Source organism: Ictidomys tridecemlineatus, chromosome 7 (assembly GCF_052094955.1).
Source record: "Ictidomys tridecemlineatus isolate mIctTri1 chromosome 7, mIctTri1.hap1, whole genome shotgun sequence".
Classification (NCBI taxonomy): Eukaryota; Metazoa; Chordata; class Mammalia; order Rodentia; family Sciuridae; genus Ictidomys; species Ictidomys tridecemlineatus.
The window spans coordinates 128,996,105-129,020,440 of record NC_135483.1 but is presented as its reverse complement, the minus strand read 5'-3'; the positions used below and the strand labels follow the sequence as shown (position 1 = coordinate 129,020,440).

The window sequence follows — 24,336 nt, the reverse complement described above, 5'->3', positions numbered from 1 at the left end:
TTCCTGGAAGTCCTGTGACTAAATAAACAAAGCTTAAAAACAGAAACTGGAGGTGGGGGCCCAGGTCTTCTCTCCTTATTTTTCTTGGGTGCCACATGATGAAGTCCTGGTAAACCTCTGGCTGTATGTGAGTGGCCTCCAGGGAGGGAAGCCTGATGGCACAACATTGCCAGGGGACAGGCAGGCAAGACTGAATTAGGAAGCCACTGTGGACCTAAGCTGTGGTGTGAATGTGTCCTGCAAAAGTCCACACCTTGGAAAGTCAATTCCCAAGTTCTCCTGTTAATGCAATTTGGAAGAGAGATCTTTGGAAAGTAACTGGTTAGATGAGGTCATAGCAGGTAAAGCCCCCATGACAGTATTAGAGGAAGACATACCTGAGTTGGCATGCTTGCTCTCTTTCACCATGTGATGCCCTCTGCCATGTAATGAGGCAGCAAAAAAGGCCCTCATCTGGTGCCAAGCAGATGCTAGCACCACACTCTTCACTTACCAGCCTCCAAATCCATGAGCCAAATAAACTTCTTTTCTATATAAGTTAAATGGCCTTGGATGTTTTGTTATTATAACAGAAAAAAAAATGAAGACAAATTGAAATCATTTTACAAGTATTTAAGTCATATTCTCCAAGTTTAGTTCTATTAGTTAAAAAAAAAGTGCAATTTGAATTCTTTATGTCTTCTTTCCACTTATCACTCAGAACTAGTTCAAAGCTCGAAAAACTGAAGGAGCAGTCATTGACTCCACCCTCAAATCCCAATAATCAAAAGAATGAATGTTTCATTTTCAAGACACAGAACTTATCTCTACTAAGTTTATTTTACTTCTAAATCATCTGTGAGAAAATAAAAAGAAATAGAGAAAACAAAACTATTCTAATTCCCAAAATACTGACTTATTTCATTTCATTCAAAACTTAGTCAAGGAACCACTGTTACTATTATTATGACCATTCCCAGTGCAGCGCCACTCAGTCACTTATTTAGCAGCAACTAAGTGAGCTGCTGCTCACCCTCACTTGTAAAATGGGAATGGTGATACTCCTACCCAGTGGGTGTGATCTTAGAACAAATGATATAATGAAGGATTAAAGGGACTATTGCTCATAAAGCACTTTCCATGTACATAGCAGAGCAGTGTTAAATAAATGTCCCTGCCCATCCTCATCTGTTAAGAATGGACATGTTCATTCAGAACCAGTAAGGGCTTTGGAGGATTATTCCAATAAGCTTTTGTTTCATTTTTACTGAGGTATTTGATATACAATGAGAAAAGTATCTTCCAAATGTCACTCAGAAAAAAAAAAATGTTAAAGCTCTTCATTTCTACAAGCATGTAGTTCTGAATGTTGTCTCCTTCCCACACCCCTGAAATAGGATTTGGCAGAATATAATCTGTAAACTAGAGTCACATGTTGGTATTAGTTCCTTCTTTACTGTACAGACAATGGTGAGGCCACTCCCTCACTGGCCATGCCCAGGGCCTCCCATTCAAAGGATGAGAAGAGCAACTCTCCCATTAGTAGTGGCTCTGGGATCAGAAACGATGGTCCCTGATCATTGTCAATAAGGCCACTTCTCTCAAGGATACCCAGCAACACCATATCCTTATTTTATCATTTTCTATCTTGGTCACTTCTAAGATTGGCCAACTACTGTTTCATAGTTATCCCCCACTTAAGCCACAAACAGATCAATCAGTTAAGTTACAAAAGTTGACTAGATCTTTTTTATGTAAAATTAAAGACAAGAATACTTACTACCAGTGTTCTCTGAATGACATTATAACTATCATTTAAGAAAATTTCTCCAGGATTGAATATTGCCAAAGACTAGGTCTCTATATGACCCATTGTTCAAGAAGTTCCTGAAGTACTAGAAGGTACCCACCAAGGGTCCACATTTGCTATTTCTTTGGGTTCTTCACCTTCTGGTCCACCTATTTCCAGAAAAGGCTTTTTTCTTGATTGTGAAATGCTTCTGCTAAAATACTCCAACAGCACTTACAGTTTTTATTTGTGAAGAGTCCATAAAATCTTATCAGTATTGAAATGCCTTCAAATTCCACCTTTTCAGTTTTAAGAATATTGTTTTAAATACTTTTAAGTGAAAATGAAAGTGGCCAATCTATCATTCATTTCTCCAACCTTCTTTTTGTTCTTCAGCAATAATCTGAATTCTAAATCTGTCTGAAATCATCAACTTATTTCAGCAGTTAACCCAGTCTCCAAGATCAACAGCAAACTACGGAAAATCAGCCTACTGCACTTATCATCCCAAATGAATCCTCACTCATTACCACTTGGTCAGAGGTGGTTCCTGATGGGGCAAGGCTGATGGATTCTGCCCTGGAGTTCTGCTAAAGGACTTTCCCCAGGTGGGCAGAGCTTAGTTTATTTTGATAGTCTCCATTCATGTTATTCTTTTGACTCCAGAAACAGGCAAAGGATTTGGCAATCTTAGGTTAGTTGTGGGGAAACTTAGACTAATTTACCAGCAAATTTTCCACAATAAAGAGAGTAAGCACCCTACTCCTGCCTTTCCAGAGTTCTCAGCCAGCCTCTGCCGCGTCCCTAGTCAAATTCTCTGTCCACTCACAAGTCATGAGTTTCATCTTCTTTCTACTTTCTTACTTTCAAATAGTTAACTTGGCTTTCTTCCCACTCCACTTGAATCTATTTCTTTCCAATAACTGAAATACCTCTCAAATATAAAAGCATTTCTGCACATCTTGTGTATGAACCATACTTTCTCCTACACCACAGTGTCCAGCATTATCAGTTACAAAGAAGTGCTCTGACAGTCCTAATGGGGACATGTTAATCCTTCAGAGTTTGATTCGTGATACCTCATCAGCACTTTTAGACAGATGGCCAGGGAGAGCTTTCTGGTTTACTCCCCAATCATCCTACACTCAATCTGCTTGACAGTTTACCTCTCTGTCAATTTCTCATCCACATACCATTCCAAAACCTAGCAAACCCTCCTTTTATAAATGTTGTATGCTTTCTGCTCTTAGATTACTATCTTTCTAAACCAGATGTCTCCAAAGGAGAGGGAGGGAGATGATCTCCAAGGGTAAAGAAATATGAAAATTTCTGATCATATTTACTTGTCTCATTCTTTCATTTCTATCTTTGTGTATCTTAAAATGCAAACAGCTTATTACTAAACAAGCGTGTGATTGTAATTTATAAATATATAAATGTTTCAAGTGTGAGCAAAAGTATCTTACTGATAGAACTGTAATGTCAAAAATGATTAAAGAAGTTAAAGAAGGTTAAAGCTATTAAAGCTATTGCTTTAATAGAACTTTCTGGGGCAATAGCTCAGTGGTAGAGACTACTTGGCTAGGCAGTCACAGTGGCCTACATCTATAGCCCCAGCTAGTCAGGAAGCTGAGGCAGAAAAATCACTTAAGCCCAAGAGTTTGAGGTCACCCTGGGGCAACCAAAATAGCGAGAGAAAACCAATAACTTTTCCTAACTTTTTGGTGTTCCATGGACAATTCCAACTAAAATGCTGTATTCTAATTGTTGAGTCATAGCTGTTTTGTTTCACATAGCGCTTAGATGGTAACAATTTTCTTATTCCAAAGTCAGACCTCACTCTTGGCTTTCATATCATATATTAAATTATGTTTGTTATCCAGGTCTACTCTGTTTTAAAGTTTACTTGTTCTTTTTAGTTATACATGACAGAAGAATATTTTTTGACATATTATGCATACACGGGGTATAACTTCCCATGCTGTGGGTTGTACATTCAGGTCTACTCTTAAAGACATCTCCATATTTGAAAAATATTTTTGTCTTTTCTTCAAAATTAAACAATCAAACATCCTTCAAAAAAGAAATGACCCAAGACAAATTTTCAAACACATATAGCACTTACAAAGTCCAGATATCATCCTAAGTTCTTTCTTACTTAATCCTTACACCAGTGTATTTTTAAATATGATATAATAATTTATTTTTAATATTAAATAATTATTTATTTTTAATAAAATTCAAAATAGTATTTATTAATAGATGGAAAAACTTACTCCTATAAAAATGAGACTCCTCTAAAATGGTGGTCAATACTATTTTCAATTAAAAGGTCAGGAAGGCAAACGCTCTGTGACTTCCACTTTCTTAATCTACCTGCTCTCAAGGCATCTAGTTGTTAACTGTGTGGCTTTGGGCAGCAATATCACCTCTCTGTGTCTTGGAATCCTTATCTACAGTAACTTCATTCACTGAGTGCTTACTTTGTGGCAGGAACCATTTTTTGTTGAGGGACACAGCGGATAAGACAAAAATCCCTTATTTAAGCAGCCCAATACACAATTCCACAAAGTCATGGAAGATAGCCAGTTATTAAAATGTTAGCCATTATTATTTCTCAAAACAAAGGCCACTTCAGTTATCATTACCTCAGTCCATTTTAAAGGCAAATTTCACCTCGCTCCTAAATGGCTCTTAGCTGGTGAAAGGGGCAGGAAATCAGTTAAAAGACTGGCAAGAATGTGGCACCAGCAAACACCCTCTACCTTCCCCTGCTGTAAAGCTCTAGGGATCTCGCCAGCTGCTGGGGGTAGAACAGCTCGGCCAGGAAAAAGGTTCTGCAGAGGACTTTGGATGGTAGCATCCCACCAGGCTCTGGATGCTCCTAGCACTTTTCCATGATGCTGATGAAGGTCTATTTACACCTGGAGGTTACAGCTGACGACTGCGGCACGTCTGACAGCTGCAAAATTCAACTGCAGTGCAACTTAATCCCTAATGATGCTGTTTCCAGGCTGCCCTTCCAGAATCTGCCATGAGACATCTTTTTACTTATTCAAAATTATTACATAATCACAGACCTCACTCTCCACGGTCACCACAGAAGAGCACTGCTCGGAAAGTCTGCCTTTCAGCACAGAATTTAAAACCACCAGCAGGAGAATAAAAGAATCCTGCTGAATCCAAAGTAAACACAAAGAAGCAGAATGATAACAGGAACTCTCCAGAGAGCACTTCCCTTATAAACAGCTTCGATCACCTCACAAACACCTCACCAAACCTACACACCTGAGACAGACCCACATCTCCACCAGCGGGGAAACAAATACCACAGGCCACCACGAAGACTGGACATGCCTTAGGAGTTTTAGGTCACAACCTCAAAAAATCTTCACGAGGACCAGGAACAATCCAATTCCTAATATCTGTATTTCATACCATCCTGCTAAAAAGAAAGAAAACCTACTGCAAAAATGTCTGCTGTTTGTTGACCGACTGTCTACAAAGCCAGGTAGTTAGCTGGAGTATTTTCCTCTCAATATCAGAAAAATACTCAGTACTCCTCAGTGCCTTCTCCTCCCCATATGGATGCACTTTGATTCAGCATCTGGTTGCTGACTTCAGACCTGATGGGCAAGTCAGACGGGCAGGAAGAAGGGAAGCTCAGGAGGAAGAAGAAAGAGAAAGGGGAACAGGCTCTGGTCTCCACACAGTCCACACCTCCACCCCCTCCTGCTGCAGGTCCCGAATGCCCCAACACTGTGTCCTCGTGCTTCCCTATAACCTCAAGCCCCCTCTGGACTTTCTGCCAGTTCCATCACAGCACATGCCCAGTCCCAATACTGGAGAACAGTCCCTTCTATAGGACTTCGGATCCCAACCCCCATCTCCTCATCCAGCATTTCCCTATTCCAGGCCCTTCCTCTAGGAACAACTTTCTCCCTCTGTTCCCCTCCCCCACAGCCTCTGGAACCTTCTTTCTGTTGTTGAAGTCCTCAGGGGTTACAGAGAGGGGCTCTGGAGTCAGGAGGATCTGGGATAAGCCAGCCTCCACCTTTTTCCGGATGTCTGACCTTGGGCAACTTGCCTAATCTCTCTAAACCTGAGATTCTTCATCTGTACAGCGGGGTTTACATCATCTCTGAAAGTAAGGATTAGATGAAAATACACATAAAGCACTTAGTAAAATCCCTAGCATACATTCAAATAATAAGTGCCCATTTTGTACCAGGAATAGGTTTTGTAAATGGCGGTGATTATCATTCCCTCCCCCCTCCACCTCTTATTTTTTTAATTGAGGTAAAACGGAAATAACAAAGTTTACTGTTTTAACCATGATTTGAGTATATGCCTTGTTCAGAGGCAGAAGGACACTCACATGGTCCTAGAGCCACCACCACGACCAACCCACCGACAACGTTCACCTTTCCCCACTGAAACTCTGCACCTGCTGAACACCAGCCCCCTCCTCTCTACTGTGGACACTCTCCACCTGGAAGAGCTGGTTCAGGTGTGGCTCTGGGTAGTCAGAGAGGGTCTTCTCCAGGCTATTTTTCTTAACACAGGTTAAAAAAAAATTCTCCTTCTTGGAGCTCTCACTTCTCACAATCCTACCACCCTCTACCCCAGTTCTTCGCTGACACCTACCTATTTTTGGTAACTTCTCATTCACCAGGAATAAATGGGCAGTCCTTAGTTCACAAGTTTCTCTTCCACCCTTTCTCTTGATAGATGCTTCTGCCCAGTAGTCAGCTCCTAAAGGAACAAGAACACAGAGAACCACCTGGATTAGATCCCAACTCTATCTTTTATTAGCTGTGTGACCTGGAACAATTTCTTCCTCTTTCTGGGCCTGGGCTGCCTCACCTATAAATGGGGATAATGTCAGTATGTATTTGTGGGGTTGAGCAGACAGTTTACAGCACTTAAAGCAGAGAGCACAGGGTCAGTGAGTGAGGGCAGATCTTACCACGACTGGTGCCCTCGGCTCCACTCGGAGGCTTTTGGATCTAACCTGTCATTCCCAGGGCCACAGCTCATAGAGGCATCATTCGATGCCTATGCTTGATGACCATTGACCATAACCTCCTATCCTTCCAGCCCTCACACCCCTTCTCTCCCAAGGTCCTTACTCTCTGGTGGCCCTTCAGCGTGTTCTCTTATCCATTCCCTAACCTCGTGGACCCCACTGCTAATCATCTGACTCACCCCCACCCCTTCCTGCATCCTTGATGTTCTGCAGCCTCTCCTGTGGGTATCAGCACCAGCACTCAGGTTCTTCTCAACTCCATTCCAAACCAAAAGACCACAGAGGGACTATCACAGTGCCACTCAGAGAGAGGTCACTGCACTAGAATTCTCAGATCAGAAAGGCCCTCAATAGCAGAACAGAAAGTCCCTTCCATACCCCTCAACAACTGTATGAAGCTTTTATCCTTCTCAATCCTGTTCTATTTCTTCCTTCCCACTTCACCAGCTTCCTCCCATGCTCCTCACCTATCCACAGGCTCCTCCCCTCTCCTTTTCCCTTGGGCTCAAGAGACCTTCCCTACTGCACTCCAATCTCCAGCTACACCTACCCAGGTAGACAGCTTCAGTTCATTTCTTCTGCACCTGCCACGCCCTTGAGAAGCAGCACAAAAATCACCTCCTCCTGGTGGGCTAGACCCTCTTGCCTCTCAAACCCTCCACACGCTCCATAAACGCACTTCAGTCTTTTCTCTGACTCAGTCTCCCTACCTGAGAACAGAAGCTACAGATTCACTGCAAATCCTCACTGTGCACCCTGGTGGACCAAAGCCATGAATACAGTAAACTCTGACTTCTATTCTGAAATGTTTTCATTAATATGTTTTACTGGGCTAGTCATGGAGGCTGGGGCAGGAGAATGACAAATTTGAGGCCAGCCTCAGTAACTTAGCAAGACCCTATCTCACTAAAAAGTATAAAAGGACTGAAGATATAACTCAGTGGTAAAGCTCCCTGGGTTCAATCCCTAGAACCACCGCCCAAAAAAAAGTTTTATTAAAAAATGTCATTTAGCTGGTTGCATGGGCACCTGCCTATAATCCCAGTTACCTGGGAGGCTGAGGCAGGATCACAAGTTTGAGACCAGCCTGGGCAACTTAAATGAGACCCTGTCTCATAATAAAAAATACAAAGGGCCAAATGTAGCTCAGTGGTAAAGTACCTATCACAGTTTCAATATTTGGTATCCTCCAAAACCTCATATGTGAAACATATACTAGAAAGTTTAGAGTGAAACAATTAGGTTATGAGAGCATTAACCTAATGAGTGCATTAATTCACTTATGGGGATTAACTGGGTGATGACATGCCAGGTAGGGTGTGGCTAGAAGAGGTAGGCTATTGGGGGTGTGCTGTTGGGTATATACTTTGTCAGTGGTGAGGGGAGTCTTTCTCTGCTTCCTGGTGCCATATCCCCAGCTGATTTTCTCTGCCACACCTTCCCACCATGAGGTTCTGCTTCACCTTGAGCCCTGAGGAATAAAGCCAGACTTCTATGGACTAACACCTCTAAAACCATGAGCCCCCCCCCAAAAAAACATTTCCTTCTCTAAAACTGCTCTTGTCAGGTCTTTTGCTCACAGCAGGGGGGAAAATTGACTAGAACAGTGCCCCTGGTTTCAATAATCAGTACCAAAAAAAGAAAAAGTCAAATAAGATCCATAGTCCACCACTTACACATAATGCCGTATACTTTCTTCCTCTGATCTAGACCGAGAAACATCCCCTGCCCTTGCCTTTCCAGAACAACTATTCCTTTGATGAAAGAAAAAACAAACAAACAAAAACACTGCTTCTTCCTCAACAAAAACAGAAAACCCAAAATAGCAAGATGGTTTATAAAAATCCCCAGCTGACACTGGATAAGGTAGGGATAAATGCAGTTATCTGTGAGCCTAAGAAGAGAAAGGGAAGTTTACTTTGGATGGCTATTTGGGCGAGGTAACAATATTCATATTCTAAGCAAGGAATCTGACCAAAAGAATAAATCTCGGATCTATTTATAAGACAAGGGAGGAAGAGGAAGCAGGTAACTCCAGTGGAAATTTCTCTCCTTTGTCTGGTTTTACTTCTGGTATGGCTACCACACTAATTTCTCCATACTAACTTATGACAATTTAATTTATAGAAAGTGATTTCCAAGGGCCTGGAGAGCTGCAGATGGTACCTCAGGGGCCCATTTGTTTCAGGATGAAAGCTTAGTGCACACCATTACATCACTCTGACCTTTCTCAGCAACTTCCTATCTGACAAAATCGAGATGTTTGCTCCGTCAACAAGATATTTGTGTTTGTCCAGCCTCAGGCTTTGGTTCCTGATTAGCTTTAAAATCATTATGCACCCAAACTGAATAGTGCTACTGTTAGCAGCTGGAAGGTCTTCCTCTGGGCACGGCCCCAGCTCTGTGGCCTTCAGGGAGTGACTGCTGCCCTTTCTGCATAACTGCACACTCCCCTAATGGATGTGCTGATCTGTCCTGCTACCCCTTCCAGAGCTGAAGTCCCTCTTCTTTGCATTCTACCTATTTTCTCAGGGAATCCCAGGCAAGGGAAGAATGATGTGGTGATGTAGGCCTTAGGCTCCCTCCAGATAAATGCTCCGGCATTGCCCATTCCAACATCAGCATTAACAGTTCAGTATTGCACCAGACCAGTCTCCCCAGGCCTCACAGCCTCCCCACTGCTGCCCACATTACAGGAAAACAACTATTATTTCCTGGATGCTCAAACACCCCAACACCCACACATATAGATCCAATCTGTCAAGCATACTCACCTGCCCACACATCTGCAATGACCTTGGAAGATGATATGACCTACATCTCCAACTTTTCACTGTCCTGACATCAAATGAGGTACACACATAAACCTAGTGTCACCTGTGAACCACCTGGTAGGTCCTGAACAACAACCCCAAGAGAATGTAGAAATAACTTTTGAAAGAGGTTTTGTCTTCTTTTGTTGGGGTAAGGGTCCATGTACTGATGTGTACAACTTACTTGACACTCTGTATAAAGTAAGATGGGCTGCTGGGTAGCCATGCAGTAAAGCAAAGACGGCAACATCTTAATTGTAGAATCTAGATGGTGGGCATGTGAAAGTTCACTGTCCATTTCTTTCAACTTTTATGTGTGAATGCTTTCATAATAAAACATTGCAGAGTGGTGATATTTTTGGTGCCTTCAAGAAAAAAAAAAAAAAGGAAACTGAATTCTAGACTTCATTTGAGTTTCACTGGTTTTCCACTAATGTCCTTTCTCTGTTCCAGGATCCAAATCAAGGATCACACTTTGTAGGTAATTGTCATACTTTCTTCTTCTTCTCCAGCCTGTTACAGTTTCTTGGTATTCCCTTGTTTTCCATGACCTTGACAGTCTTGAGGAATGGGTCTGGTATTTGGTCAATGTCCCTCAATGGAGACATGTGGGGACTTGTCTGAAGTTTTTCTAAAGGTTAAGGGTGGGGTTATGGGCCTGGGGGGAAAACTCAGAGGTGCCCTCCTCACATCATGCTAGGAGCAGGAGCTAAGAGTATGGTATGCCTCTGGCCAAGTGAATGGATTGCTTGGTTAAAGTAGAGTCTGTCAGATTTCTCTACAGTAAATTTATTCTTTCCTCCCTTTGCATTCTCTTTCCTTTAAAAGCGGGTTACAAAATTGAGCCCAGGGCTGGGATTGTGGCTCAGTGGTAGAGCACTCGCCTCGCACGTGAGAGACCCTGGGTTTGATCCTCAGCACCACATAAAAATGAATAAACAAAATAAAGGTATTGTGTCCATGTATAACTAAAAAAATATATTTAAAAAATAAAATTAAATTAAAAAATTGAACCCACACTCAAGGAGGGAAGGGAGATTACCTACACAAATTATCTGAAACTCCGAGTCTCTTCTCCTAGTGTAAATGTACACATTTATAAATTATACTATGGATTACAATGCAGTACCACACTATTTTGTTGCCCAAATTAGTCCAGCTTTGACTTTTATGAATTCCTTGAGGTTGGCTCCTATATCCTTCCCCCCCTCCCCCCTGCCCCTATTTTTTTCCCATATCCTTTTGACGTGCCCACATCCTTTGTTATTCAAGTACTTCTTTGTTTTCTGGCACTGCAAGATGCTTCAGATCTATAATTACCCATTTCTCCAAGGAATCCTGGGTACTGTTATTGGAGAATGGTATTCAAGAACCAAATGTGAGTGTGCTTGTTACTATTGGAGTGTCACTTCTACTAAGCCTTCTCAGTGGTCAGATCTAGGAAACACCTGTGTATATACCAACCCACCAGGCATGCTTATCTGTATTTATTTCTGCATTGATATTAAGCTAAAACTAATGATTTAGTTCTTATTGATGTTGTTAACTCTAATTCCATATTAAATGGTTCCTTCCAGCCTTCTCTGCTTGCTTACTATAACTTCCCTCTCATCATCTTAACTATTTGTTTCACCCCCATATATACATAGAGCAGTTTTAGAACTGTTAACACATGCTCCACAAGAAACTTTACCAACTACAATACAGGGTGTATACTGTACAGTTTCTGTTGTCTCTAGACTTAGCCAAAACATCATTTTTCCAAAGTTAACAAGGTCCATAACTGGTAGTCTGTCTTTCTTCTGGTCTATGTCCTACAGTTATAAATAGATTCTTTTGTCACCCTCTGCATCTCAAGACACACACACACACACACACACACACACACACACACACATTCTTTTTCTCTCAAACACACAAAGAAGAACAACAGCTATTGGCTGGAGTCTTTTTTAATTGGAATACACTGAAGTTCTTTAGTGCCTAACTTATCTAAACATTTATTTGTATATCCTACACCACTTCCTATTGGTATACAAATTCTGCTTTATGCTCAGTACGATAATACTTGTATCTGAATGTATATCCTGTGAAATTTAGCTGGGTCCTATCAGACCACAGTGATTGCTAGAATACCAATAAGATAAACAGATTCTACAAATTTATTTGAAAAAAAAAAAAACACTCTATTGGGGCTGGGGTTGTAGCTCAGCGGTAGCACACTTGTCTTGCATGCACGGGACCCTGGGTTCAATCCTCAGCACCACATAAAAAATAAATGAGTGAAATAAAGGTATTATGTCCAGCTACAACTATAAAATAAATATTTTTAAAAAGCACTGTATTAAGTTAATACAGCTTAACTGATGGAAATTGTTCAATAAGGAAGGAGAATGTTCTTTGCTGTATCATTTAAAATTCAGAAACAGGTAAATAACTGGAAATTATGATATATCTATTAAGCTGAAAATGAATTACACACAATGATTATAAATCATTTGAAGAACACATATTTATATGACATAATACATACTATGTGTGTGCAAAAATAAAGTATGGTTATGTTATTTAATGTGTCTGTGAAAAGAAAAACACTGAAGGAAGGACATATACCAAGTTATTTTTAAGTTATCTTTTCCCCTTCCTTTTAATTAAAGTTAAACAAGAGAAGACTGCTGAGTGGGAAACCTCACAGAGGATTCTTCCTAAACACAGTGTATCAGTCCTGACAAAGATGAAAAATGGAATCAGCAGCTCTGCACAGCAACCAGGGTGGGCCAGGCAGGAGAGGCTCAGGACAGAAGGCACAAGCCCTCAGGTCAGCTGTCACCGGAGGACTCTCCCCCAAGCAAGAGGGGACAGGGTAGTGCTAACTTCTTTTTCAAACAGGCAGAAAGAAGAGGGTAAAACTGGGTGCTGCCTTGGAAGCTATCCTAAGAAATTTGGGTTTTAAAGGATAGGAAAGATTTACATGGAGTAGAGGGAGGAGGCAAAGTGATTGGAGACAGATATTAATAAGAACACTCATCCCTCTGGAAAAGTTCTCTTTATCCAACCACCCTGTGAAACAAGAAGATGTTAAAGCCCTGAGTGGACAAGGATCCTCAGATTAAAGTTTCTAAGTATCCCTCCCATCCTCCCTCACAATCCACCCCCTAAAAATGTGCTGTGGGAAAGGGAGGATTACACCTGGGGGATCTGTTTAGCCTCCAGCAGACTTGATATCACTCAAGTGGCTGATATCAGGAGCCCAGCTCTGCATTTTCAAAGATCAACATTTTTACATTGGAATTCACACTCCACCCCTACAAAAAGTGCTCTGTAATACAGACTAACACAAGCACCCAGTAACCATCCATTATGCTGTAAAGCTCTCCGTGTGTAGTAATTTTCAATACACAACATCAGGCCCACTAGCCAGCCACCTCCACAACCAGCTCACACAGATCACACATAGTGTGAGGAGAGAGAGCTGCAGGCCAGCCTCATACAAACCACCTGATAACAGACCAGGAAGTCCTCACTGCTACGCTCAGGGCTTGGGAAAAACTAGCCTGCACTGAACACTTAGACGAGGCCACAGTATCTCACACATGCCATCACCCTCAAATCCTCACAACCAGTTTGGAAATGGCAAGGTTTAAACTCACAGGCAGCTCGATCCAGCAGCAAGGCTGTTATGTTTTCACTGACAGTGGGTTTACATGTTTTAACAAACTTCAAAAGCAGGCTGAAACATACCCCAGGTACCACAGATTAAAAACAGACATCTCATGGATTCCCTCCTCAAGGAGGAATTATTTTTCAAAATAATTTATGCATGAAGCCCTGATTTCAACTTTATAATCTGAAGCATATTCTCAAGTCCCAACACAGTAAAGATAAACACTTACAAGTTAGCAAAATATCATAATATCCATAAACAAATTGATTATTAAGTTGTTGAGCTTAAGAAGAAAATTGCAAATTTAAAATATAATTAACTTTTTTACAATGTGAAGATCTCAAATTGAAAACAGACTTCCAAAATGATTTGTTTCCTTCTCAACGAGAACTGTCCTAGTTTGTATTCTAATATGCATCCCTCCTTTACAATCTACTCCCCTTCTCCTCCCCTTTCCCCACCTCTCCCCTTTTCCCTCAAAAGACATTCTGCTTCTACAGTTAACTACAAACAATTCTATTTTGTGTTCTGTAAACCATGAAATAAAAAAGGTTAGGGCCCACTGACAGTTTATAATCTCTTCAGAGTTAGAAATCCCTTTGGAAAGTTAAAATTAGATATTATAGTGTACTAGAGATACTCTTCCCAAACCATTCCAAAGGTTTTTCATTAGAGTGGCTTAAATATTTATACACTCTTTAAATGACAGAGTGAAACTGTGGTGGGACTCAGGATACACCACCCCAAAATATGACTGTAGGAGATCAGAACAAGCTACTCCAAAACATATACTTCTTGGGCATATTCTGAGCTGGTCATTCTAAGAGGTTGTCCTTTTGTAAAAGAATGTGCATCTATCAAAGAAATATAAATTACTAAACTATTTGTATCATAAAGAAAGCTGCTCCAGACAACTTTTATTACCCCAGAGACTTTATCTGCATAACAAGATAATCTCTATTCACCACACATTTCCTCCCTTTACCACCTTCTCATCATTTATCTTCAGTGATCTGATTCTTGTTTGAGTTTCATATTTTGTGGGACTCCCATGCATGTGTAATTAAATAGGGTGTCCCCTACTAATCTGTTTTAATTTGTACCCCAGCCAAAGAACCTATGAGGGTACAATGAAGCCACTTGCCCTTCCTGCACTGTCAAACACACTGGCGAAGCTCAGCAGTCATTCACACAGTGGGCACTCACATGCTACTTGTGATGGGGTAAAAACAATTCAGGACAAAAAGTAATGTCTTCTCTTCAGACAATTCAAAAGAGGGCTTTGTACATTAACATAAAAATTGTAAAGAGAAAATGAAAAGAGTTGAAACTTGGGAGGAAGAGAAAGGGAATATACCTATGTTTATTTTTTACGATTGAAAGAAATACTTTGTGTTATTAAAAACATGGATTATATTAATCTAACCACTATGGAAATCAGTATGGAAGTTCCTCAAAAGACCATGAATGAAACTGCCACATGACACAGTTATACCACTACACAGTAATTATCTTAAAGAATCAAAGTCATCAGGGCTGGGGATATAGCTCAGAGATAGAGTATTTCCTCTAATGCATGAGGCCCCAAGTTCAATCTCCAGCATAAAAAAGAAAAAACTATTAAAGTCATCATATTATAGAGATACACGCATATCCATGTTTATACAGCATAGTTCACAATAGCCAAACTATGGAACCAGCCTAGGTGTCCATCAATGAATGAATGGATACAGAAAAGTTGGCATGTATGTATGTATATGTATATATAACAGTATATAACAATGTAATATACATTGTTATATTGTGCATAAGTATGAATACACACACACACACACACACACACACACACACAGAGATATGTACAACGAAGTTTTATTAGCCATAAAGAAAAATGAACTCATGTCATTTGCAGAAAAACGGGTGGAACTTGAGAACATTATATTAAGCAAAATAAACCAAACTTAGATGGTCAAGAGTCATTATGTTTTGGGGTTTTTTTGGGGGGGTTGGGGGATACCAGGGATTGAACTTAGGGGCACTTGGCCACCGAGTCACATCCTCAGTCCTATTTTGTATTTTATTTAGAGACAGGGTCTCAGTGAGCTATTTAGTGCCTCACTTTTGCTGAGGCTGGCTTTGAACTCACAATCCTCCTGCCTCAGCCTCCCAAGCCACTGGGATTACCAGCATGTGCCATTGCACCCAGCTTATGTTTTTCCTCATTTACAGAAACTAAAGAAGAAAAGGTGTGTGGGTGGGGGGAAGTATGCATGGAGGAGGGTGGAATCTTATGAAAATAGAAGGGATATCAGCAGAGAAAAGGAAAGGGACCAGAGGAAAGGAGGAGAGAGAGGGGAAATACTTGGAAATGATACTGGCCATATTTCATTATTTTATTGTGTACAAGTATGAATATGTAACAATATGTACAACTATAAAGCACCAATAAAAAATCTGGATTATAAAATATACAAATAATGAAAATGACATAAGGTAGTTTTTAAAAGAGAAAACTATTCAATCTTACCACACAAATACCTTTCCAACTTTTTCTATATACATGTATCCATTTTAAATGCCTTACAACCTGTGCATATAGTAAATGTGTCAAATAGATATATAATACATACTGTGACAAATATAGCATATATGTGATTATACCATATGGCAGTCCTCCTTATCCAATGAGAACATGTCCCAAGACCCCTAGTGGATGTCCAAAACCTTTGAGAGTGCTGAAACCTATATATACTGCTTTTGCCTATACTTACATACCTACAATAAAGTTTAATTGATAAAGATGGCACAATAAGAGATTAACAACAGTAATAAAACAACTGTAACAACATACTATAATTAAAGTCATATAAATGTGGTCTTTCCCTCATTGAAAAAATCAAGTCAAACACTAATATTTTTGGACTATGGCTGATGGTAAGTACCTAAAACCAGAGAAAGCAAAACCCCAGATAAGGGGGAGCTCCTGTAGGTAGTATTCTGTGGTCTGTTGTTTTTCAACTGAACAAGAGAAAGACACCTTTCCATGTCGCTGCATTTAACTCCCTCTCAGCCTGTACAGAGACACTGTTAAAAATTTTTAATTGTTATAAGAGAACATTCCACTGTATGCATGACCAGTTTTCTCCCAAGGTCCTTTTGAAGTAAACATTTGTTTTCCCCACTCACTGTACGTCACTGAACGTCCATGTGATATACCCTGGTGCATTTGTACAATTACCTCACTGGCATAAATTTCTAAAACTGCTGATCAAATGGTTTATATGTAGCACACTGACAACCTGCCTCCAGAAGACTGTCCCCTTGGATCCTCTGAACACTGGATGCAAATATTCATTTTCTCATCACTGTTACCATCATGGGCATTATTTTTTTCTAATCAACCACTGGAAAAAAAAAGTTATACTGGCATTTAGTGAGCTCCCACCCTGTGCCAGGTGCCACCTTCAAAGCTCCATATGTATTAATACTTAACTTTACAATAACCCTAAAGATGTCCGTGTCCCAATACACTGAGTAAAGAATGGGAAGCTAAAGCCCAGATATGTGACATAACTTGCTCAGAGCAATAAGACTTGTCAAAAGTGCTGCTGAGAAATGAGCCCAGTTCATCATCTCCCGAACACATGTGACAGCTCTTAAATATCTGCAAAAGGCCAAAATTCCGGATCACTTACTCTAAATGGAACTGAGTCATCTCTTTCCCTGGCAAAACCTACTGAAAATTCTCATTTGAAGAACTGTGGAAATACTGTTGGGCTGGGGTTAGGAGAACTGAATTCCCATTTGAAGTTGCTGGCCTCTAGGTAGCTGCTGTGTGGCCGTGGGAAGACTGCTGGACTCGAATCTCTTCCCTTGGCTGAAGACTACCCAAGATACCCACTGTCTCCACCAAACATGTTGCACAGCCCCAAACAGACACGTATCTGCTCCTTCAGGATTATTTGCTGAAAACTTTCTCTATGCCCTGATTCTGATGACCAACAGGCCATCCTGGTCCCAAGAGTTTAGGAGGAGAGAGCAACAATGCAGAAATCTAACACCGCTCTGACAGGAGGCACGAGTGCAAGGCACAAGTGAAGCCCAGAGAAGCATGGTTCAGTTCCACGAAACAGCAGCTATGTAAACGCTAAGGAGAACTGGGGAAACCCAGCTATTTTTTTTTTTTTAAGACATGTACAAAAAGAATGTAAGAGAATAAAATCATGGTGTTACATTAAATGCCTATTATCCTTTTCTTTCCTTTTCCAAACTTTACAGAGCATGATTTAACATTTATAATTCTTAAAATATTTTAATGGCTTAAGAGCACAGATGGAGGCATGATTAATTCTGACTGAAATAACGTATGTGAAAGGTGGAAAGTCTTAAACCTCTATGAATGGTATTATTGTCAGAGCATCAAACAACTTGGAATTATGCATAATACCATTAGAGTGCCGTCACAGAGGTTATTTTGATGTTCTGCCACTTGGTTTCCAGTTCACCTGATAACGTACAACATTAATCATTTCTAGTGTTTTCTCCCACATCCCCCCCCCGCAAAAAAATCTTCTTAAAAGCATGAATGTGGGAGATTGGCCAAACAATACAAAAGAGTTTGCAAGACTTCTGCCAGGTGCAGGAGGGCATGCCTGTAATCCCAGCTACTCAGAAGGCTGAAGAAGGATTGCAAGTTTGAGACCAGCCTGGGGAACTTATCAAGACCTTGTCTCAAAATTTAAAAAAAAAAATGAGCCAAGGATGTAGCCCAGTAATAGAGTACTTAAGATTATAGGTGAGTCTTGAGTCCATTCTCCAACACCAAAAAAAAAAAAAGAAGAAGAAGAAGAAGAATTTAAAAATAGGGCTTTCTTTTATTCCAGACCCTGACATTTTGATCTTCTGTCCTACCAAATACTACATCCTCTTAATCATTACTGAAAATTTACATGTATCATTAACATTTCATCAGTGATGGTGCATTTTTAATCTATAAACTCCCTCTGATCTCCAGCCCTGGCTTTTTTTTTTTCCATTGAGATTTGAAAGCTTACAGACAATGTCCAATTACTCGCTGAACTCTTATCTTGATTCCCACAGCAACTTCAATGCCTCATGCCCCAACTCCTCATCTTCTTAGAGGAGAAACCCTAATTCTTTTATTTGTTCTAATTAGTTATACATGACAGTAGAATACATTTTGACCACATCATACATAAATGGAGTATAACTACTCATTCTTCTGGTTGTACATGATGTAGAGATATACAGGTCATGTAATCATATATGCACATAGGTAATAATGTCCGATTCCTTCTACTATCATTTTTACTCCCATGTCCCCTCCCCTCCTTTCACTCCCCAACCTAAGCCAAAATACCTCTATTCTTTTCAAACCACTCCCCTGCTCCCTATTGTGAATCAGCACCCACATATAAGAAAGAACATTTGACCTCTGGTTCTTTGGGACTGGCTTATTTCACTTAGCATTCTCCAGTTCCATCCATTTACTTGAAATGCCATAATTTCATTCTTCTTTAAGGCTAAGTAATATTCTAATGTGTACATATACCATAGTTTCTTTATACATTCATCTGTTGCAAGGCATCTAGGTTGGTTCCATAGTTTAGCTATTGTGAACTGAGCTGCTATAAACATTGATGTGGCTGCATCACTATAGTATGCTGATTTTAAATCCTTTGGGTATAAATTGAGGAGTGGGATAGCTGGGTCAAATGGTGATTTCATTCCAAGTTTTCTGAGGAATCTCCATACTACTTTCTATAGTGGTTGCACCAATTTGCAGTCCCATTAGCAATGTATGAGTGTACCCTTTCCCCCACATCCTTGCCAACATTTATTGTTGCTTATAGTCTTGATAATTGCCATTCTCCCTGGAGTGAGATGGAATCTCAGTGTAGTTTTGATTTGCATTTGAGAGATCCTAATTCTACCCCTGAATTCTTCCTTCCCACTGCAGCATCATGGGCCACCATTACTTACAATGAACTCTTGGAGCAGTATTCTAGATTCCTCCTTCTTCCTGCCCCTCTATTCTTATTCATCATTCGCTACTGATTTTGCCTTTTTATATTCCTTTCCATCCTTCCCACTCCTGCCCAAGTTCAAGTCATCACCTTAGCCACAGAAGGGTCTCCTCACTGGTTCCCTGGCCTCTCTCCCACCCTTCCTAAACCCATGCCCATTCTTGCTTATCACTATGCTGAAGCAGATACGCCCCTTCCTTACTTAAAAGCCTTCACTGATTCCATCCCCTACAGAATCAAGTCTAAGTGCTTCAGCCTGATCCACTGGTAACTTCACACCCCGCAGGCTACCAAGGCTCTTTCCCCAGTACAGCCTGCGTCCGGCATTTCATTTGTCAACCCAGTCTGGGTAAAGCTCTGAACACTCCCACCCATTGCTCAGGCTGTGGCTTTGGCTGTAACCCCATCCCACCTTGCTTGCTTAGTTAATTCTTACTCAATCCTCCAAGAGAGGGCTTAGGCATAACCTCCTCTTGGAAGGAAAAGATCTCCCAACCCTCAGGGCAGAGGAAATGATCCTGGGCTCTGCTCCTGTCTCCACCTGGATCTTGGCAGTTAACCTCCTCATGATGAATTTAGATGTGTCAGCCTTGCCCACTGGATTTTAAGTTCCTCCAGAACGGAAACCATAATACTCATCTTTTTAACTACCAGAGTTTCATACAATTTAATCTACATTGACTCAAGAAGGGAACTTCCAAGTACCTACCTATGCACCAAACCCTATTCTAGACACATAATACCTTCTTTCTCATTGAAAGCAATGATCCTCATTTTACAGGTGAAAAGCTGAGGACCTGAAGTGATCCAACTTCTGTAAGGGCATTAGCAGAGGGCTAAAATTTCAAACCAAGTTTCCTTCGCTCCAGAATCATTGGTCTTTCTATTACACTGCTCCCATCCATGTTTTGATGCTGAGAGTCAAGTGAAGAGGTCAAATATGTAGTCCTGAAGAATACACATCTTCATAATTATTATGGACGATCTAAGGGCACTAGAATCCCCCCAGGAACTCAGTCAAAAGCACTGGAGAATGTAGACTATAAATGGCAGAAAAACAGAAAGGATATTATGAACAAATTAATTTTGGAAACAGCACCTTCAAATCTGCATTTAGCACACGCAGGCAGTGTCTTTCATGAGCCATTCAAAAGCAGGAGTGTGCACAGTCTCAAATGGCTGCAATAGCCCTGCTTAATCCCACTAGTGTGCTCTCCCTCTGAAGAGCCAGTGATGGCCCAAATGTCTTTCCCCGCCCCACCCCCAACTCCATACCACTAAAACTGACCTTTGGACCCTGTCCTTTAGAGGATTTAAAAGTTGATCAATTCTGGACAGAAGCTGTCCACCCCTGGATATGCTAGTTGCGAAGTCTATGGTGGAAGTGAGCTAGGGAGAGACAGAAGGGTGACACCCAGAGGGAGGTACCTGGGGTAACTTGTTAACCTAACTATGAGACCTTGGGGAGATGCAAACTCATCTCCAAAATAGGTGCAGTAAGTAAGAAAGCCTGCTCTCTTACAATCTTTATGAGGCCTGAATTAAAATTTTTAAAATAAGCATTGAGCATGGATCCTGGCACAGAGGAAGGGCTCAGCTGGCTTCTGTTAAATGGCTGAACAACCAGTGAGCAAGAACATTTCTGTCCCCTCCCCAACAGGATGGGCACTACGGAAAAGAAGCCAGGAGCTGACAAGCCCTGTCATTGGAACAGGAAATAGTCATGGCATTTAGCAAAGGTGGGAAGTTAAGAGGAAGACACTTCTCCCTCCTTCACATCAGAAAAATGAAGAAGGCAGGAAACAGCCCAAGCAGCTAGCAAACTCAAACTTTGCTGGCTTGGAGAGACAAAGAAGCAAAAGTAATCCCAAGGGGAACCAGAAACCAACAAAAAAGATATAAAAGCTGAAACAAAAACCATTATGTACTACCATCAGCCATAACCACACAGGAGTGGATGAATGCCTCCTGACCCTGGAGGAAAAGCAGAATGAGGCAGTTAATGGTGGTGAGCCATGCACATAGTCGGCCCTAACTGCACTGCCAGCAGGTAAGCAGGTGCCTACTGTGCGGAATGAGGCAACCGCCTGCTCTCAAAATTAAGGCCAGCTCAAGACTAGGTATTTCAACTTTATGCCACCCAATTCTAAAAACAACCTTCAGAAGTAGGTGCATTCCAAATTCCCAGAAAATGAGCTCAGCAGGGTTGTGCGATCTGCCCAGGAACACAGTGCAACTAAGGGACTCCACAGAGACCTAACCTAGCCTGACTGGTTTCAAAGTCTCCACTCACCAAGCACACATAACAAAGGGGGAGAGGGACTTAGGGTGGTCATAGTGATTACAACCCAATGGTCTAATAAACAGTTGGCTGGACTTAAAACTTACATTTCAAGGAGCTGAATACTTTTGGGGTGTGGAGTAGGGTGCCAAGGAATGAACTGAGTGGTGTGGGTGTGTGCGCACAGGGATCAAACCCAGGGCCTCATGCATGCTATTCACCTTCCACTAAAGCTACCCAGTCCCTCAGTGACTTTTAATCAGTAACAACCTAGGCTATCCCTAGACAAACCAACAACTCCTTACTTTCCACATCCCAGATTCCTTCCTCAGACCTTTTTTTATAAGCAAAAAAAAAAAAAAAAACCTGGGGCTTGGATTGTGGCTTAGTGGTAGAGTACACACCTTGCATGTGTGAGGCACTGGATTTGATCCTCAGCACTACATAAAAATAAACCAAGGTATTGTGTCCATCTACAACTACAAAAATATTTTTAAAAACTGATTTTGAAGGGCTGCTGCTTTTGTACTTTTGCATGTTAACTCAAATAACTAAAAAGCATCCTTGGCAGAATTTAACACAAATGCACACCAATTCCCAAAATTAGGCAATTTTCCTAGGTGCTGCTTTTTACCAGAGATCAACATCATATTGTCCGAGGAGATAACAAAAGCTCCCTGAAAGAAGCAAAATTAAGACAGCCTAGGCCATTTGGAACCAAGCAATGGCAAATGTAGGATCCTGCTACAACCAGCCTCGCTGAACCTAGGAGAATGATGAAAACAGATTCCAGGGCCCTGCTCCAGTTCTACTGGAGCACCACCTGTGGTCAGGGCCTGGAAATCTACACTTTTTTGAGTGTCCTGGGTAGGGTCCCATGTGATACCCATGCCTCCTTACAAAAGTCCTAAGTCCATGCCTACCCAAGAGATGAATCCCTCATTTAAAGGAGTGTCCACAAGAAAGCGGGAGAGCCACTTGAAGAACTAAATTCTCAACTACCCTCCCAGAGAAAGCCCCACACACTGCCCCTCCCCTCCTGAAAGAGAACTCAGTTTCAAGTAGCATTCATCATCCACACCTGGTGCCTGTCTGGAAATTCTCTACCTGCAGTCAGTCAGCTGCCAAGTATTCCTTTTCTACTCTGGAAGAAGCTTCTATTCACTGAAAAATCACCTCCCAGGTGTACCCTTTCTTTGTGTCCTCATTTCCCCCTTATTAAGTAATTATTTTGGGATGCCATTAATTTAGATTGAGCTCCTGAACTAGACTCCAACAGACCCATTCAAAAATGGAGTCACTCATGCTAAGGTTCCACATCACCAAAACAAAACCTAACCTGCTTCCTTTCAAGAAATCAGAAGACACATTCCCAAATAGGATAGTTTTCCAAAAAACCCCCGACTCACAGCAGCCAATCAAAAAAGGGCTCAGTCAACCTGAGCAGCATGGTAAGGAAAAGCCCTCTGCTTTAACCTATACAAGGAAAGTAACTTGATGTTAACTAATCTGCTTTTTTGCATTGTCATGTTTCTTTTGTTTGATTTAAGCTACTTTACAAAAACTAACTTGTTTTGCCATGCCCTGCAGAGATCCTGTCTATTTTGTAGAGTGGATGCTGCCCAGTTCATGAACTGTTATTAAAAGATCCTCAAACCTCAATTTGCTGAAATTTTGTTTTGTAACAAAAAGTACAGAGGCACAGGCGGTCAACATGGGTTCAAATCCTAGCTGAGCCAGGTTGCTTTGAGCCCCTCCTTCTCTGCAAAAGAAGGATGACAACAGCACCCCATGAAGTTTTCTGTGAATACTTCATGGGTTAATGCAACTTAAATGCCCACTAAAAGGTATCCAACTAAAAGGCATTAACTCTCTTCTTCCCACTAACTGAGGCCTCAAATATCATCTCTCACCTGACCCACTTCAAAAAACCTCCTAGCAGACAGCAGCCCTGCTGCCCATCTGTCCCTACACCAATCTCCTCCACATCACCGCTGCCAAAGCTTTGCTCCAACACGAAGATCTGATTACATCATCTCCCTGCTGAAAAGCCTCTGACAGCTATCACTTGCTCACAGGAGCAAGTCCGTCCTTCTTAGCCTGGCATGCAAGGCCTTTGCAGTTTGGCTCTCTCCTCCTTGCCACTGTACCCAAATGCCAGGCACCGTCTGTTCTAGTAACAACCCCCAAACATGATTTGTATGTCATGCCTCTCAGTCTCTGCTCACTGTGCTCCCTTCATCTAGAAAGCTCCTCTCCTTCTTTCCCACCTGGCAAAGTTCTACATGTCCTTCACCACCTCCCCTGTTCCCTGACCCATTACCAGCTCTTCCTCCTCCTCCTCTGCCTTCGCCTACTCTTCCTCCTCCTCCTCCTCCTCTTCTCTCCTGTGGCACCTATGTCTCCCCAACACCTCCCATAAATACTCTGTATGCACTAGTCTCCTCAGACTGAGTCACAGGGCTGGGCCTCAAACTCTTCAGGACACATGGACAGCATTCAAAGTGTTTGTTGCTGGGCAAGGTGGCACACAACTGTAATCCAAGCAGCTCAGGAGGCTGAGGCAGGAGGATTGCAAGTTCAAATCCAGCCTCAGCCATTTAACAAGGCCCTAAGCAACTTAGTGAGAATGTGTCTCAAAATTTAAGAAGTTTAAAAAGGGCTGGGGATTAGCTCATTGTCCTGGGTTAAATCTCTAGCATCAAAAAAAAAAAAAAGTGTTTGTTGAATAGGG

The 24,336-nt window shown here is 41.4% G+C and overlaps 1 protein-coding gene across 11 annotated transcripts in view; it reads right to left on the bottom strand.

The window, feature by feature from the left end:
• The window catches only part of Tanc1 (tetratricopeptide repeat, ankyrin repeat and coiled-coil containing 1), a 223,565-nt gene that overhangs the window by 183,505 nt on the left and 15,724 nt on the right, over positions 1-24,336 (bottom strand). For 10 of the 11 annotated variants that reach the window (XM_040294346.2, XM_040294339.2, XM_040294344.2 and 7 more), the window contains exon 2: positions 6,416-6,523. The exons of the other annotated variant lie outside the window; for it this stretch is intronic. In XM_040294346.2, coding sequence (XP_040150280.2) covers positions 6,416-6,523 — 108 coding nt within the window. The remainder of the gene's footprint in view (positions 1-6,415; positions 6,524-24,336) is intronic. 11 annotated transcript variants of the gene reach the window in all.